This window comes from Hemitrygon akajei, chromosome 9 (assembly GCF_048418815.1).
Source record: "Hemitrygon akajei chromosome 9, sHemAka1.3, whole genome shotgun sequence".
NCBI lineage: Eukaryota > Metazoa > Chordata > Chondrichthyes > Myliobatiformes > Dasyatidae > Hemitrygon > Hemitrygon akajei.
The window spans coordinates 140,718,345-140,736,157 of record NC_133132.1 but is presented as its reverse complement, the minus strand read 5'-3'; the positions used below and the strand labels follow the sequence as shown (position 1 = coordinate 140,736,157).

The 17,813-nt window shown below is 39.2% G+C and overlaps 2 protein-coding genes across 4 annotated transcripts in view; both read left to right on the top strand.

Annotated features, from left to right (window-relative positions):
- The window catches only part of LOC140733586 (uridine-cytidine kinase-like 1), an 85,109-nt gene extending 81,349 nt beyond the window's left edge, over nt 1–3,760 (top strand). For all 3 annotated transcript variants that reach the window (XM_073057130.1, XM_073057128.1, XM_073057129.1), the window contains one exon: nt 1,384–3,760. In XM_073057130.1, the coding sequence (XP_072913231.1) occupies nt 1,384–1,554 (171 nt within the window). In that variant the 3' untranslated portion in view covers nt 1,555–3,760. The remainder of the gene's footprint in view (nt 1–1,383) is intronic.
- A 2,698-nt stretch (nt 3,761–6,458) lies between these two features.
- Nucleotides 6,459–17,813, top strand: part of mpv17 (mitochondrial inner membrane protein MPV17) — a 44,832-nt gene continuing 33,477 nt past the window's right edge. The window contains exons 1-2 of the mRNA XM_073057127.1: nt 6,459–6,684; nt 7,892–7,974. Of these exons, the coding sequence (XP_072913228.1) occupies nt 6,683–6,684; nt 7,892–7,974 (85 nt within the window). The 5' untranslated portion in view covers nt 6,459–6,682. The remainder of the gene's footprint in view (nt 6,685–7,891; nt 7,975–17,813) is intronic.

Genomic DNA, 17,813 nt, shown 5'->3' with positions numbered 1-17,813 from the left:
TGAGATGTAGCAGTGAGAGTAAAGATTTAATTTTCAAGCAACACACACAAAATGCTGGTGGAACACAGCAGGCCAGGCAGCATCTATAGGGAGAAGCACTGTCGACGTTTCGGGCCATTTCCAGCATCTGCAGATTTCCTTGTGTTTGCTTTTTAATTTTCAAATTTATTTTGAAATGCATACATGTCAAAGTTAAACCAATGAAAGAATGAGGGGAGAAAATGACCAGACTAATTAATGAAATTTCACGTCAGGAAATTAGATTTAAATAGGAATTTTATCAGATGTTCATTATTCAGAACATAAATTGGTACCCAGTGTTTCCAGTTTAGAAGATCTCATGTGCTATTTATGTGAAGCATAGAAGAGTAATTGTTACCCTATAGGCATGTGACAAAGCAGAGCACATATGAATGTTAGAACTGCATTTACAAATTTTAAAAGTCCTGTCAGTACTTTTAAGCTGAGAAAATGTTTGACATTTATTTTGTGATTCATTTTTGGTATATCTGACTGTTGTCATTTATGATCTGTTTTTGCATCTTTATTCACAATTTTTATCTACATTAATAAACTAAATGAAAGTTAAGGAAAGCAGTGTAAAGCTTGAGGCTATCTTCTTTGGTTTATGCTTTCGTAATTTTGTTTTGTAAGTTAGACAAATGACTGTTGGATCAAATGTATCATCTCTCTTCCAAGGCAAAATTTGAATAGAACATATTAAAACACTAGAGGTGATCATTCGTATGTGTTCTAACTACGGTCACATCATCATTAGCAAATATAGGAAACATTTGTGAGTGTTGTTTCCAATTTATTTGCAACATCCACTAGATTAGGCAAGAAATCAGGATAGGTGCATTTATTAGAAATTGATTTGTTTGATATCTCTATATTACTGATTGATTGTCAGCAGTGATTGTTACTGAAATCCGCATAAATGGAAACACAAACTTTGTAATATCTGATCTGTTTCAAATTTTCTGAAGTAGAATGCACTCTGGTCATTTCTGAATCATTTCCATGACACTCCATAAATTTGGATATTCTTGGACATCAGATCAATGAACAAGGGCTTCACTACATCTAGGAATAGCTAGAATTTATTTGTATAAATTGCTCAACATTTGTAATAACAGCAGACTAATATTCCCACACTCCCTTCAGAATCTAGGCCTATGTATGTACAATCTCTTTATACTTTGGATACTAAACTCATTTTTACATTGTTCACAATGAAAAGGTTTCCAATACACATTTTAGTTCATACACAAGTTATGTTTTTTGTATGAACTAAAATATGCATTGAAAGCATTTGCAATAAAACTTTGAAATTTTAATGTTGGTCTTTTAATGAAAACTCAAAAAAAACATTAATTTCAGGTAACTTTGGAGATCGATACTTTGGCACTGATGCACCGTCTGATTGGTATGAGAGTGATGAGGGCATGGACTACTGATTTATCATCTGGGATTCCAAGGGACTTGGGAAGGCAGTGTGGCTGTGAAAAATTTGCAACTGCGGAGAGAAAAAAAGAAGAAAAAACATCTTAGTTATATACCAGAACAAGTTGAACAATTCAGATTGTCCTTTCAATTTAGATATTTTGGTTCATCATTAATTGATCCTACTCTAAACCAGAAACTGCTGTGTATTTTAAGGTTAAGGCTTTGGAATCCAGAATTTGTATTTGTCAAGTAAACTTTGTCAGATTCTACATAATCTAATGATCCTGACTGCTTATCAGTGATGTGTGGGGAATTAGTAGATGGCCTCAATTTGAAAATGTAAGCTTGAACCTTTTTGAAAGCAGGCCTGAATATATCAAAGAGTAAACTAAATATTCAGGGAGTTATAATCTGTAATTTCCCAGCTATCATTATCATTGCATTTATTCAACCAATAAATTTCTTGTTGAAAAATTTTTTACTTAAAAATTTTACTTGGGATCAAATTCAACAAATGATGTGGCATATTCTCCAGATTAAATGAAGATACTAATGTATCTTATGTGACCTTGCTTAAAAAACAAAAGTAATTCACTACTGTTTTTAAGATGCTGCATGAAATTGGAAATTTTTGTTAATTACATAAATCATTATCAGTACTCTATTAGAACACTGAAGTGCACAGTTACTGCTTATTTTAATGATGTTTCAGATCTCAGATGTTAAATGCTATGCCATTATGAAGAGGGACAGGAGTTGGCTAGAAAAAATGTACAAAACTTTCACCAGTTTCCAGTTAGAGACTAGATAGGGTAAACAGAATAAGTTTATTTTGATTTGTTTATACTAAGATACAAATAAGTTCATTTTAATAGATGGATATAAGGTTGTTTGCAAGTAATACAGATCATATAGGATACTTCAGTAGTTCAAAGCTCCAGAATTATGCCTGTTCTGGTATTATAAGAAAAGGTGTTCAAAAAAATCTGCAGATCTTGAAAATATTAAGTAAAAGTACTGGACGTTCTCAACAGGTAAACCAACATCTGTGAAAAGAGAGCCAGTTAATTTCAGCTCAGTGTTCTTTCGTGTCCTCAAGACAGGCCAATAAAATATTCCTGATATTTTGTTTTGTATCCATTGGATACTTAATAATGTTGAACTTGTAATCTGTCTTAACTAGTTCAGTTTGTTCAAATAAATTTAATGGTATTCCTCAGAAAATAGGTGTGAATCTGTCGGGACTGAACTTTACTTGAAAACAATGGACCCAAAATATTGTGCACTATGAATTTTTGCTTAACTGGATGTTGATATGTACTAATAAGATTTATTAAATTAAATGTAATCAATTTTGTCCATAGGTTATTTGAACTTAATTGTTTAGCAGTTTGGAGTTGATGTTTTTGAAGTCCAAGAATGCTGCTGTTAATATATCTATACAGTATATCTTCAGCTGAAAGGCAACAGTAGCTAGTCTTGGACTATGTTTGGTTAGGAGAGGATGTGTGGTAGAGGAGGGAGATCGTATGATAAAATTATTAATGTGCAGAACTCCTAGATTGTTTATGTTGTCTTAAGATACCTTAAATATGAAAATGTTCAAATGTCAAAAGTTTTGTGTGCATGATATGCATAAATATGTGGCTGTATTATAACTGTACACTTTTTCTGTATCATGAAGTTCATAGTACATGTGCAATGTATTAAATGAATGATAGATATAATTCATTCTCATTCCAGTAAGGTGACTTGCACAACACAGATGGATGAGCATACAGAATAAGATCTAGATGGAAATCTGAATGAAACGTTTTATGATGCTTAACTGTACCAGAACCTGTAACATAATGTACTTGGTTGAAAATTTTATACTAGTTTATTGATGTATAGCAAATATTACAAGGATTTGATCTTTGACATTTATTAAATAATTTTGAAGTAGTAAATTTTACTGAGGTGCAGACTCTTAAATTCCATAGAACTAAAGTGCACTCTAAAAAATTTTAAACATACCCATTTTACAATTTTTTTGACATGACATTTATGGTGTTTTCATATTGTATTTTGTACATTTTGTGATACAACTGTGAGTTTAGTTGGGTAAATCACAAAGATGCTTCCCTTTTTAACGACCTTGTTTTGCCATCAAGCAATTATTTTAATTTCCCTAACCCTCACTGACATTGTTTTTCTGTGATCATTGTTATATTTATATTTTGTTATGATGCAAAGGCTACCCATGTATCTGTTGTTAGTCTGTGTGAAATGAATTCAAACAGAATAAATTCAATATTGTGTTTTGTATCAATCAATTTTCAAAATCACTTAATGACAGGAAATCTCACATTTGACCAACAATTGTTTGTCAGCTGCAGCTGTGTCTACTTTTTCTGCAAAAAAAGTTCAAGTTGTGCTATAGCTTTATAGAGTGGAGGTAGTAGTATTACTATGCCTGATTTTAATCCTTATTTCTACTGTGGTATGTGAGAAGTTTTCACATTCTCTTTGACCCCTGGGTATTCTTGTTTTCTTCCACATCCCAAAGAAGTACAGGTTGTTATTCTAATTGTAAACTACAAAGTTTCCCTGTGTGTGAGTGGTAGAATGGTGAGTTGATGGGAAAGAGGATATAATGTGGGAAGTGCCGGAGGACTGGAGAATGCCAAATGTAGTTCCCTTGTTTAAAAAAGGTAATAGGGAGAAACTTGGGAACTGTAGACCGGTGAGTCTTACGTCAGTGGTTTGCAAACTACTTGGAAAGGATTCTTAAGGATAGGATCTATGAGCATTTGGAGAAGTACAGTCTACTCATGGATAGTCAACATGGCTTTGTGAAGGGAAGATCATGCCTCACGAGCCTGATTGAGTTTTTTGAAGAGGTAACAAAAGAAATTAATGAGGGTAGGGCAGTGAATGTGGTCTACATGGACTTTAGCAAAGCATTTGACAAGGTTCCTCACAAGAGACTCATCCAGAAAGTCATGAGGCATAGGATATGTGGAACCTTGGCTGTTTGGATAAAAAATTGGCTTAAAGGAAGAAAGCAGAGGGTAGTTGTGGAAGGAAAGTATTCTGCCTGGAGGTCAGTGACTAGTGGAGTGCCACAGGGATCTGTTCTGAGACTCCTGTTATTTGTGATTTTTATAAATGACCTGGATGTAGAGGCGGAAGAATGGGCGAGTAAGTTTGCGGATGACATGAAGATTGGAGGAGTTGGGCAGAAAAATGGCAGATGGAGTTCAAACCGGACAAGTGTGAGGTGATGCATTTTGGAAGGACAAACCAGAAGACTGAGTACAGGATTAATGGTCCGTTACTTAAGAGTGTGGATGAACAAAGGGACCTTGGGGTTCAAATCCATACATCCCTCAAGGTTGCTGCACAAGTTGATAGGGTAGTTAAGAAGGCCTATGGGATGCTAGGCTTCATTAACGGGGATTGAGTTCAAGAGTAGAGAGGTCATGCGGTCTCTACAAATCTCTGGTGAGACCGCACTTACAGTATTGTGTTCAGTTCTGGCCACCTCGTTATAGGAAGGATGTGGAAGCTATGGAGAGGGTGCAGAGGAGATGTACCAGGATGTTGCCTAGTTTGGAGAGCAAGTCATATGAAGCAAGGTTAGCAGAGCTGGGACTTTTCTCTTTGGAGCGTAGAAGAATGAGAGGGGACTTGATAGAGGTCTACAAGATTATGAGAGGCATAGATAGGGTGGATAAGTCAGTACCTGTTTCCCAGGGTACCAATAGCAAACACCAGAGGGCCTATGTACAAAATTAAGGGAGGGAAGTTTAGGGGAGACATCAGGGGTAAGTTTTTTTTACACAGAGGGTTGTGGGTGCCTGGAATGACTTGCCAGGGATGGTGGTGGAGGCTAAAACATTAGGGGTATTTAAGAGCCTCTTGGACAGGCGCATGGATGAAAGAAAAATGGAGGGCTATGGGGTAGACAGACAGACATACTTTATTGATCCCAAGGGAAATTGGGTTTTGTTACACCCACCAACCAAGAATAGTGTAGAAATATAGCAATATAAAACCATAAATAATTAAATAAGTTAATTATGCCAAGTGGAAATAAGTCCAGGACCAGCCTATTGGCTCAGGGTGTCTGACACTCCGAGGGAGGAGTTGTAAAGTTTGATGGCCGCGGGCAGGAATGACTTCCTATGACGCTCAGTGTTACATCTCAGTGGAATGAGTCTCTGGCTGAATGTACTCCTGTGCCTAACCAGTACATAATGGAGTGGATGGGAATCATTGTCCAAGATGGCATGCAACTTAGACAGCATCCTCTTTTCAGACACCACCGTCAGAGAGTCCAGTTCCAGCCCCACAACATCACTGGCCTTACGAATGCGTTTGGTTTAATGAGTGTGGGTTTAGTACTTATTTTTTAAGGATTATATGGGTTGGCACAACATGGAGGGCTGAAGGGCCTGTACTGTGTTGTAGTATTCTATGGTTTAATGTGGTTAGTGTAATTTTCATTTAAGTGGGTGCTTGATCCGCATGTTTCTAAGCAGTTTCTTTTGCATAAGAGGAGCTTGTGAATCTGGAAGCAAACACCGTATTAATTAAAAAGCAATAAAACGTACACCTGAAGTTAATTGATTGTTCGGCTTGGGGGATGTATGGAAGGAGGAAACTGCTCTATTTCGAGCTTAAGGAATTGGAGGAGGTGGACCATCTGAACGGTTGAGCCTGCTCCTCCATTCATTAAGATTACGGCTGACATGGACCCAGCAGCTCTACCTATCTGCCTTTCACTCATGAATTCTAATTCCGCTGCTGTGCTTTGATTTCAGACAAAGCTTTCAGGACCAAGTTGAATTAATAATTAAAGATTACTAATGGCATGAAAACTTAAGGAATACAGTGGTGGTGATATGGACGAGCTGGTCTCCAGCCGACCCACCTTTAGCAATGCTGGGGCTCAATATCACCGAACAGCAATCGGAGCAGACTACCGGCGGAAGTGGCGCGCGGTGCAGCGACAGGAAGTTGTCAGCTGGGAAGCGCGCGTGCTCCGGGGCCGGGGCCGGTGCCGGAGTCGTGAACGTTGCTGGTGTGGAAACCATCCCGAGCATCACTGGACAGCGGCTTTGCTTTGTCTGTCTTTAAAAGTCCGAATGCGAGTGGTGGTGGTGTAAATATCCGGCCGAGAACCATCCCGAAGGAACGTTTACTCTTAGCTTCCCCTTCACCTTCTCTCAGCCATAAAGTTGGAACAATGTGAGGTTTAAGAAAAATAAGTAGATTATCTGAGGCTGAAGCCAACATTTAGCCCAGTCAGTTGTATTTTTCAAACGCCCCTTTGATATGGAGAGTTGTAATATTCTAACGCTGATTTTTTTTAAAGGGGGTTATCTTTTACAATGAGTCGGCGTCTAGCTTAGATTATGTGAAAGTTAAATGTAACTTAGTCCGATTTAGTTTTTTTCTAGATGGGGAAATTTTGTTTTTATTGCTTTCATTTGCATTAGGAATATGGCATAAACGTTTTGCGCAATGACCTTTTAAAAGCGGGTACCTTTGATAAGATTTCCAATAAAGGTTTGTGTAACATATAAGGACCTTGACAGAAAGGAGCCGAGTTAAAATTTCAAGGTGATGGTCTTCGATGAAAATCCGAAAAAAACGTTCCTAGTGGTTCATCGACCCGAAAAGTTTTTTCTCTCTCTCCCAACGTTTGCCTGAACACAATATCCTTACCATTTTCTGACTTTATTTCAGGCTCCCATCACTTGAAGTTTTTTTTTAGCTTTTTAGTGAAATTGGCAAACCCGGAATTGCTTTCATCAGTTGATGTTCTCTGGGAATCTTGTTACATGTAAAATCTGTGACATCTTCAAAGAAGCTACAAAGATGTATATCCCTGTCTGAGAAATGTATCTACAATAGAGCTACCTGGGATATTTTAATAACTGCATAAAAGTTTATCAAAAACAATGAATGTGGAATACAGCTCGAGTTCTTTATCATAATAAACACTTAAGCATATTTTTTTCTACATCCCATTTACCAAGCTTAGTAAGAGTAGAAGCCTATATTGCTTCCAGTATAGATAATTAATCCTACTTATTTTCAAATTCAAAATTACAGTAAGGTGTGGAAAAAGTCACTATCTTAAAAGTCATTTGCAAATCCTCTGGGTTTTTTCCCCTCATTTTTAATACCTTCAGTGTTTTGCTTTTTATTTTAAAGTAGAGGATTCAGTGGTGTTTAAGTCACTCTCTTCATGTTGTTTAGCCATAATTGGAAATATTTGAAATTGTAGAAAATAAAACTTCAAAAAAACTTTGACAAAACTTGCAATATTTACTGGAGAGATATAGTATTATTTTAGAATTATTAATGTTGCTCTGTATTGTGCACATCTTAGAACAAAAATGTCTTATACTGGATATAATATTGATATATCTCTTATTATTCTGCACAGGTTTAAAAGAGTAAAATACGCATGGAGAACCTATCAGATGTTGATGAAAAAACATCCATGGAAGGTCCAAATACTGACTTCTGGTAATGAATTATAGTTATTGATGCTGGGCTAATTTGAGTTTCAGCAGAATAATGCAAGATTTCATGGTCATATGGCACAGAAACAAGCCCTTCAGGCCGTTATATCTGTGCTAACCGTAATTCTTACCTACACTCGGTGACCGCTTTATTAGGTACAGTGTGTTCAGAGATGTTCTGTTGTGGTTACTCTCTCCTGTCAGCTTGAACCATTCTTCTCTGACCTCTCTCATTAACAAGTCATTTTCGCCCACAGAACTGCCACTCACTGTATTTTGTTTTTGTTTTACACTACATGCTCTGAAAATTCTAGACTGTTGTGTGTGAAAATCCCAGGAAATCAGCGGTTTCTGTGATACTCAAACCACTTCGTCTGGCACCAGCAATCATTCTAAGGTCAAAGCATTTAGATCTAATAACGTGGCCACTGAGTTGTATATTGCTCCCATTTAACCACATTTGTTTCCATATGCCTCCATGTTTCATGTGTTTATCCAGATACTGAATAAATGTTGTGAGAGTACCTCAGGCAGCGTTTCCAGAATTTAAACATTCTCTGTAGAAATCTCTCAAATTCATGTTAAATCTTTCTTGTGTTAGATATCCCTTCGATGAGAAAAAAGCTTTTTGCCAGTGTGTTTCCCTTTTTTAATCTTCTATACCTCTCTCAGATCACCTTTCCAATCTGTCTTTATAACTGAAATCCTTCTATCCAGGTGCGAATTTCCTCTGCACCCTCGCCAGTGTAATCACGTCCTTCATGCAACATAATGACCGAAAATGTGCACAATACTCCTTGTGGCCTAAATTATGTTTTATTAAGTTGTAACAGGATGTTGCAGCTAATGAAGGCAAACATCTGCATGTGCCTCCTTCACCACCCTATTTGTCTGTGCTTCTGCTTTTGGAGACTTTCAACAGGTCAGGCAACATCTGTGGATAGAGAAAAATAGCACTGATGGGAAGTCCTCAAGCTGACAGATGTTTACTCATTTTCTTTCTTCACAAATACAATGTTATCAATATAATATTGAAACCTTTTCGCATACTTGGTAGAATTTACTGCCTGAAAAGATAGTAAAAGTTTTTACCTTGCATGTTTTTAAGGCAATAGGATATATACTTGGAATGTTAGGTACAGAGCTACAGGAAAAGTTAACAGAAAGTCAATGAATCAGCATGGCCAAAGGTAGACACTAATTGGTCTCTTGTGATGTAATCCTTCTAAATATTTGTGAAATATTTATTTGTGCTGCATCCTTCTAAGGCAGGGGTTCCCAACTCTTTTTATGCCATGAACCCCTACCATTAACCATGTGGTCCATGGACACCAGGTTAGGAACCCCTGTCCTAAGGTATTTGTTAAGATGACTATTGTATCAATAATTGTTATATTTGATTGTATTTTCACTAGGCATGCTTTTAGTTTGAGTTTGGCAATTTTGAAAGTTATATTAGCATCCTGTTTTGTACACGATAAAAATCACGATCAGTTTTCATTTTTTCTTCATTAGTTAACATTCAGGCAACTTAAACAGCCTGGATCATCATTGAGAAAATCAGGAGTGAACTGAAACTACTTAATTTGTTAACACTAGAGGGCAGTTGAACAGGTGTTCAGTTGAGAACTGGAAATACTCTATGCTTATTATTTGCAGAGGTATAATTTGAGCCCACCCTTTTTTACAGAGAGGTATGGTTGTTAGCAAGCTAAGGTCTAATTATGTTGAACTTTTGATTTTTTTAAAGTTTAGAATCAATCAGAAGCCTTCTGTTTTCCCGAGGCAATACTAAATAGTTTAACTAGCTCTCACTTTTGCACCTCTTTTGTGCCGGGAGTTGTGAAGGCCTACAATGTGAGCCTTTAAACTTGCAGAAAACCCTTTTGGTCCACAAGATCCTGAGTTACTGAATTCTACAGATTACTATAAGGGAACGTTATCGGCTAATTTATTCAGTAGTCAACAGCAGGCACAAGCAACTGATCGTCAACCACAGATTCTGGGCTAACAGCTGGGGAGCATTACCAGCTTACTGACATGACAGTTGTTTTTTTTTAAATATACGCAGTTGCAAGGAAACATTTGTGAACCCTTTGCAATTATGTTGTTTTCTGCATTAATTGCTCATAAAATGTGGTCTGATCTTCATTTCAGTCACAATAATAGACTTAAACACAATCTGCCTAAGCTAATAATACACAAACAATTTTACTACTACTCGTCAATACTGAGTACACCACTTAAACAATCACAACCTAGGTTCAAAAAGGTATGTGAACCTCCAGGGTAACGCCTTCTACAAAAGCTATTCGAGTCAGGTGTTCCAGTCAATGACATGAGCTTGGAGATGTGGGTTGTAGAGGTGCCCTGCCCTATAAAAAGACACACAAAGTCTTGTTACTGACAAAGCCTGCTCTTCTCTAGAAAGATGTGTTTATGTGCACCATGCCTCAATCAAAACAACTTTCAGAGGACCTTAGAAGAAGATCTGTAGAGATGCATGAAGTTGAAAAAGGCTGCAAAAGCATTTCTAAAGACCTGAAAGTTCATCAGTCCATAGTAAGAGAAATTACCAACAAATGGAGTCCACAGTAAGAGAAATTATCGACAAACTCAGTATTGTTGTCTCCCTAGGGCTGGGCATTCTGCAAAAATCGCATCAAGAGCACAATGTGCAAAGTTGAAGAGGGTGAAATAGAACCCAAGGTTAACAGCAAAAGTCCTGCAGAAATCTCTAGAACTTGCTGAAGTCTCTGTTCATGTGTTCACTATAAAGAAAAGCACTGAACAAGAATTGTTCAGTGGAAGGACACCACGGAGGAAACCACTGCTCTCCAAAAAAACATTGCTGCATGTCTCAAGGTTGCAGAAGACCACGTGGATGTTCCACAACACTTGTGGGAGAATGTTTTATGGACAGCTCAGATGAAAGTTGAACTTTTTGGCAGAAATGTTTGGAGGAAGAAAGGGCTCTGCACACTAACACCAAAATCTCATCCTAATTGTGAAGCATGATGGAAGAGGCATAATGTTTTGGGCTGCTTTGCTGCCTCAGGGTTTGGACAGTTTGCAATTATAGAGGGAACAATGAATTCAAAATTATGTCAAGACATTTTACAGGACAATGTCAGGGTAGTGGTCTGTCACCTGAAGCCTAATAGAAGTTGGATGATGCAACAAGATGATGATCTGAAACACAAGAGTAAATCAACAACAGAATTTAAAAAAGAAGAAAATTTGTGTTTTGGACTGGCCATGTCAGAGTCCAGACCTTAACCCAATCAAGGTGCTGTGGCATGACTTTGTTCATGCAAGGTGTCTCAGAAATATTGATAAACTGAAACAGTTTTGTATGGAGGAATGGTTTAAATTCCTCCTCGCCATTGTGCAAGTCTGATCAACAGCTACAGGAAACGTTTGGTGGAGGTTAGTGCTGCTGAAGGAGGTTCGACCAGTAATTAAATATGTGGGTTCACTTACTGTACTTCTACCAGCCTGGACTGTAAATAATTAAACAATATGTTCAGTAAAGACATAAAAAGTACAAATGTTTGTGTGTAATTAGTTTAGGCAGATTTTGTTTGTCTATTGTTATGACTTTGATGAAGATAAGACCACACATTATGAGTAATTAATGCAGAAAAACAGGTAATTGCAAAGGGTTCACAAACTTTTTCTTGCAATTGCAGTAAAAAGTTGTAAAAGCTTCATTATTAAACTCTAAGGTATGAACATTTTGGGAAGCTAGAGAAAAAATCTATATAGTTAATTTGGCTGAGAATGTGCAGGGTATGGTTGGTAAGTGATGCACCATCAATAACTCTCTCTGAGACGTAAAGGCAAGATATCGGCTTTTATTGACTGGAAGAAGGAACAAGCAGTGGTTGACCACCATACTACATCCTGGAGACAGAGAGGCCGGGCTCAGGCCTCAATCGCCTTTATACCGGGGTCTGTGGGAGGAGCCACAGGAGCAGTTAGCAGGGGGCGTGTCCAGACAGGTATATGTAGTTCACCACAGTAAGTTTGTAGACAACCCTGACATAGATGGTCATCACTGTTTACAGAAGGATCTTGCTCAGATGGATAAGTAAATGGAATTTAAGTGCAAAGAGATAATTTTGGGAAGACAAATTGGGTAGAACATACGGTAAACAGAAGTGTCCTGGGAGTGTTATAGACAAGTACACACTTTCCTTAAAATGGTGTTGCAAGTATACAGGGTGATGATGAAGGCTTTTGGCATGCTGGCCTTCACTAATCAGAGTGCTGAGTGTAGCAGTTGGGGTGTTATGTTGCAGTTGTACAAGACATTGGTGAGGCCAAATTTGGAATGTTGTGTTTGGTTTTGGTCACCCTGCTTAGGAAAGATGGCATTAAGCTAGAAAGAATGCAGATGAGGTTTACAAGGATATTGCCGGGCCGGGAGAGACTGAGTTTTGGGGAGAGGTCGAGCAGGTGAGAACTTTATTCATTGGAGAGTCAGAGAATGAGGGATCATCGTGTAGATGTGTATAAAATCATAAGGAGCATATTTAGGATGAATGTGCATGGTCTTTTTCCCAGAATTAAGGAGTCAAGAATTAAAGGACATAGTTTAAAGGTGAGAGGAAGATATTCAAAAGGAGCCTGAGTGGCATCCTTTCACCCCAGATAATGGTCAGTATATGGTTTGAGCTTGCTGCTGAGGATGTGGTTGAGACAGGTACATTAACGAATACTTGGAGAAAGAGATGGCTAGGAAGGCCTGTTCTTACAAACAGGCAAATAGCTTGGGTGGAAATTTTGTTCCTCATGGACCAGTTGGGTTAAAAGGCCTGTTTCCATGGCCTGAGACTGTGCTGGAGTGCAACAAACAGCTGCAGAAAGTTTGCTGCATCTTGTGAATTTCTATTCTACTTCCTCCAATGCCAGTATTCAAACATGTGCATTGCATCCCAGCCATTTCCTTAACTGTGCCTCGCGTAATTATAAAAATTCTTATCTCTGAATTCCATCACTTTTGCAGTGAAAGTCAATTTGCCAGATGTCTTCCTATCTACCCATGTGCTTACCTTTTGCAAATGATGCATAAAAACACCTATGTCCCTTGGTACTCCACTCATCAAAAGTCTTTCTCCATTTAGAAAAGTCAGCCTTTATATTCTTCTGAATTAAGTACAATACCTTAGGTTTTCCAGCATAATATTCCATTTCATAAGTTTTCGCCCACTCACTCAACCTATCTACTGTACATACAGTTACAGATAGTTGTAGAGTGTTAATACCTCCATTTTGTATGCCCCTTCCCCCATACATAATCTTTTTGAGTAGCTTTATAATAAAATCAACAGGTTCTAAGCATCTTGAACTTGCCACAATTCTTCTGCTGACTTTGGCTGCCTCATTTGCTTCTATCTTTCAAGGTAATTCCAGACAGTTTGATGATGTTGAGATCAGGGCTCTTTGGAGACCATACCATCTGTTGCAGAACTCCTAGATCTTCTTTTGACTGGAGATGGTTCTTTATGACATTGATCTTGTGTTTGGGGTCAATGTCCTGCTGCAGAATGAAGTTGGGAACAATCAAAAGTTTCCTTGATGGTATTGCATGATAGATGAGAATCTGTATTGAGGATTCCATTAATTCTGACCAGATCACCAAATCCATTTGCAGCAATGAAGCCCCAGACCTGCAGAGAAACTCTACTGTGCTTCACTGTTGGCTGCAGATGTTCATCCATGTAGAGCTCTCCAGCCCTTCTACAGACAAACCACCTCCTAGTTGAGCCAAAAAATTCTAATTTTGACTTGCCAGTCCAGAACACTTACTGCCATTGTTCAGCATCCCAGTCCTTGTATTTTTGAGTGTAGGTGAGACTCTTGGCTTTGTTTCTACTTTGAAGGAGTAACTTTTTGGCAGCAATTCTTCCATGAAGACCACAAAACTTCTCTGGATTGTAGAGGGATGTACTTGGGTTCCAGTGCCTTCTGTGAGTTCAGAGCTAATAGCAGTGCTGGATGACTTCTGATTTAGAAGAGATGTCAGCGTCAAGTTGCTTTTTATTGTCATTTCGACCATAAACTGCTGGTACAGTACACAGTAAAAATGAAACAAAGTTCCTCCAGGACCATAGTGCTACATGAAACAACACAAAACTACACTAGACTACAGGACTACATAAAGTGCACAAAACAGCGCAGAGCAGTACAATAATTAATTAAATAATTAACAAGACAATGGGCACAGTAGAGGTCAAATTACAATATAATAATAAATGATGTAGATGTCAGTCTACACTCTGGGTATTGAGGAGTCTGTTGGCTTGGGGGAAGAAAGTGTTGCACAGTCTGGTCGTGAGAGCCCGAATGTTTCAGTACCTTTTGGCAGATGGCAGGAGGGAGAAGAGTTTGTATGAGGGGTGCGTGGGTTCCTTCACAATGCTGTTAGCTTTGTGGGTGCAGCGTGTGGTGTAAATGTTTGTAATGGCGGGAAGAGAGACCCCGATGATCTTCTCAGCTGACCTCACTATCCGCTGCAGAGTCTTGCAATCTGAGACGGTGCAATTCCAGGCAGTGATGCAGCTGCTCAGGATGCTCTTGATGCATCCTCCGTAGAATGTGGTGAGGATGGGGGGGTGGGAGATGGACTTTTCTCAGCCTTCGCAGAAAGTCGAGATGCTGCTGAGCTTTCTTGGCTATGGAGCTGGTGTTGAGGGACCAGGTGAGATTCTCCGCCAGGTGAACACTAAGAAATTTGATGCTCTTAATGATCTCAACAGAGGAGCCGTCAATGTTCAGCGGAGAATGGTCAGTCCGTGCTCTCCTGAAGTCAACAAACATCTCTTGTTTACATTCAGAGATAGGTTGTTGGCTCGGCACCAGTCCGTTAGCCGCTGCACCTCCTCTCTGTATGCTGACTCGTTCTTGCTGTCGAGACCCACCACGGTCGTGTCATCGGCGAACTTGATGATGTGATTTGAGCTGTGTATTGCTGCACAGACATGGATCAGCAGAGTGAACAGCAGTGGACTGAGCACACAGTCCCGGGGGGCCCCTGTGCTCAGTGTGATGGTGTTGGAGATGAGGTCTCCCAGTCAGGAAGTCTAGAATCCAGTTGCAGAGGGAGGTGTTCAGGCCCAGCTGTTTCAGCTTTCCAATCAGGTGCTGAGGAATGATTATGTTGAATGCTGAACTGAAGTCTATGAACAGCATTCAAATGTACGTGTTTTTTTTGTTTGATGTATCTCTTGTCTGCTGCATTCCATTTCCGTGGCTGACCACTGCATTTCTGGTCCTCAATCTTGCCCATTTCTTTATGTTTCTTCAGAAAAGCTTGGACAGCACATCTTGAAACTCCTGGTATGAACATGAAGTTACAATAGGTACATTTAATGTATACAGTATTCAGACTGAAATTCTTTTTCTTCGCAAACATCCACAAACACAGAAGAATGCCCTAAAGAAGGAATGACAGTTAAATGTTAGAACCTCAGAGTCCCCCCTCTCATGCACAAGCAGCAACAAGGCAACAGTCCCCCCTCCCCCACCAGCAAAAAAGCATTGGCGCCCCCCCCCCCCCCATCGAGCACTCAAGCGTGCAGCAAAGCATCAATAAAGACAGAAGCTTGCAGTACCCCAAAAGCTACTCGTCCACCTGCTAATTCAACAACTCAACATACCACAGGCTCGCCCTCTCCCTATAAGGGAAAAAGAGGTGGCCCCGTTTCATAGCGAGAGGGGAGACATAAGAAACAACTCGCTGATTTACGATGTTAAAAGTCTGTTGCGTCGCTTTTTCCAAGCTGTGCACCCAGAGAGTCAGCCCCAGAAAGTCTCAGGTCTCTGGACACACAGCCCATGGCAGCTAACCTGGTGTTCCATGTTATCCCACAATGCCTCAGTCTCAAGGCCAGTCTCCAGAGCCACAAAACTCCAGCACCCTTTCTACTTGGGAGAAACTTTGCTAATGCAGGATGACCACCTTGTGTCTTGTTGCTAAGCTCTCTCTTACTGTGGTGTAAGAATTGATGATTTGAAGGTTAAACTGTCACATCTGCTACAGCCTCGCCTTTTAGTTTGGCTATCCTTCACCCAGTTTGATACCTTCTACACCAGTTTCTATTTAGTTCATTCAATTCATTTATTGATCATTAGCTTGTTATCTTTTATTTTATCGTGCAATGGGCTACGTACAGTGGCAATGCAAAAGTTTGGGCACCCCGGTCAGAATCTCTGTTACTGTGAATAGTTAAGTGAGTAGAAGATGAACTGATTTCCAAAAGTCATAAAGTTAAAGATGAAACATTCTTTTCAACATTTTAAGCAAGATTAGTGTATTATTTTTGTTTTGTACAATTTTAGAGTGAAATAAAGGAAAGGAGCACCATACAAAAGTTTGGGCACCCCAAGATATTTGAGCTCTCAGATAACTTTTACCGAGGTCTCAGGCCTCAGGCTTGTTAGGGCTATGGCCTTTCACAGTCATTTTTAGGAAAGGCCAGGTAATGCAAATTTCAAAGATTTATAAATACCCTAACTCCTCAAACCTTGTCCCAACAATCAGCAGCCATGGGCCCCTCTAAGCAGCTGCCTAGCACTCTAAAAATTAAAATAAATGATGCCCACAAAGCAGGAGAAGGCTATAAGAAGATAGCAAAGCGTTTTCAGGTAGCCATTTCCTCAGTTTGTAATGTAATTAAGAAATGGCAGTTAACAGGAACAGTGCAGGTCAAGTTGAGGTCTGGAAGATCAAGATAACTTTCCGAGAGAACTGCTCGTAGGATTGCTAGAAAAACAAGTCAAAACCCCCATTTGACTGCAAAAGACCTTCAGGAAGATTTAGCAGACTCTGGAGTGGTGGTGCACTGTTCCACTGTGTAGCGACACCTGCACAAATATGACCTTCATGGAAGAGTCATCAGAAGAAAATATTTCCTGTGTCCTCACCACAAAACTCAGCGTCAGAAGTTTGCAAAGGAACATCTAAACAAGCCTGATGCATTTTGGAAATAAGTCCTGTGGACTGATGAAGTTAAAATAGAACTTGTTGGCCAGAATGAGCAAAGGTACGTTTGGAGTAAAAAGGGTGCAGAATTTCATGAAAAGAACACCTCTTCAACTGTTAAGCACAGGGGTGAATCGATCATGCTTTGGGCTTGTGTTGCAGCCAGTGGCACGGGGAACATTTCACTGGTAGAAGGAAGAATGAATTCAATTAAATACCAGCAAATTCTGGAAGCAAACATCACACCGTCTGTAAAAAAAAAAGCTGAAGATGAAAAGGGGATGGCTTCTACAACAGGATAATGATCCTAAACACACCTCAAAATCCACAGTGGACACCCTCAAGAGGCACAAGCTGAAGGTTTTGCCATGGCCCTCACAGTCCCCCGACCTAAACATCATTGAAAATCTGTGGATAGACCTCAAAAGAGCAGTGCATGCAAGACGGCCCAAGAATCTCTCAGAACTAGAAGCCTTTCACAAGGAAGAATGGGCAAAAATCCCCCAAACAAGAATTGAAAGGCTCTCAGCTGGCTACAGAAAGCGTTTACAAGCTGTGATACTTGCCAAAGGGGGTGTTACTAAGTATTGACCTTGCAGGGTGCTCAAACTTTTGCTTCAGGCCCTTTCTTTTTTTTGTTATTTTGAAACTGTAAAAGATGGAAATAAAAAAGTAATCTTAAAATATTAAAGGAATGTGTCATATTTAACTTTATGCCTTTTGGAAATCAGGTCATCTTTTACTCGCTTAGCTATTCACAGTAGCAGATATTTTGACCAGGGTGCCCAAACTTTTGCATTCCACTTTACCTGCAAAGTAATCAAGATGAATCTTCCAACCATGCAAACACACAT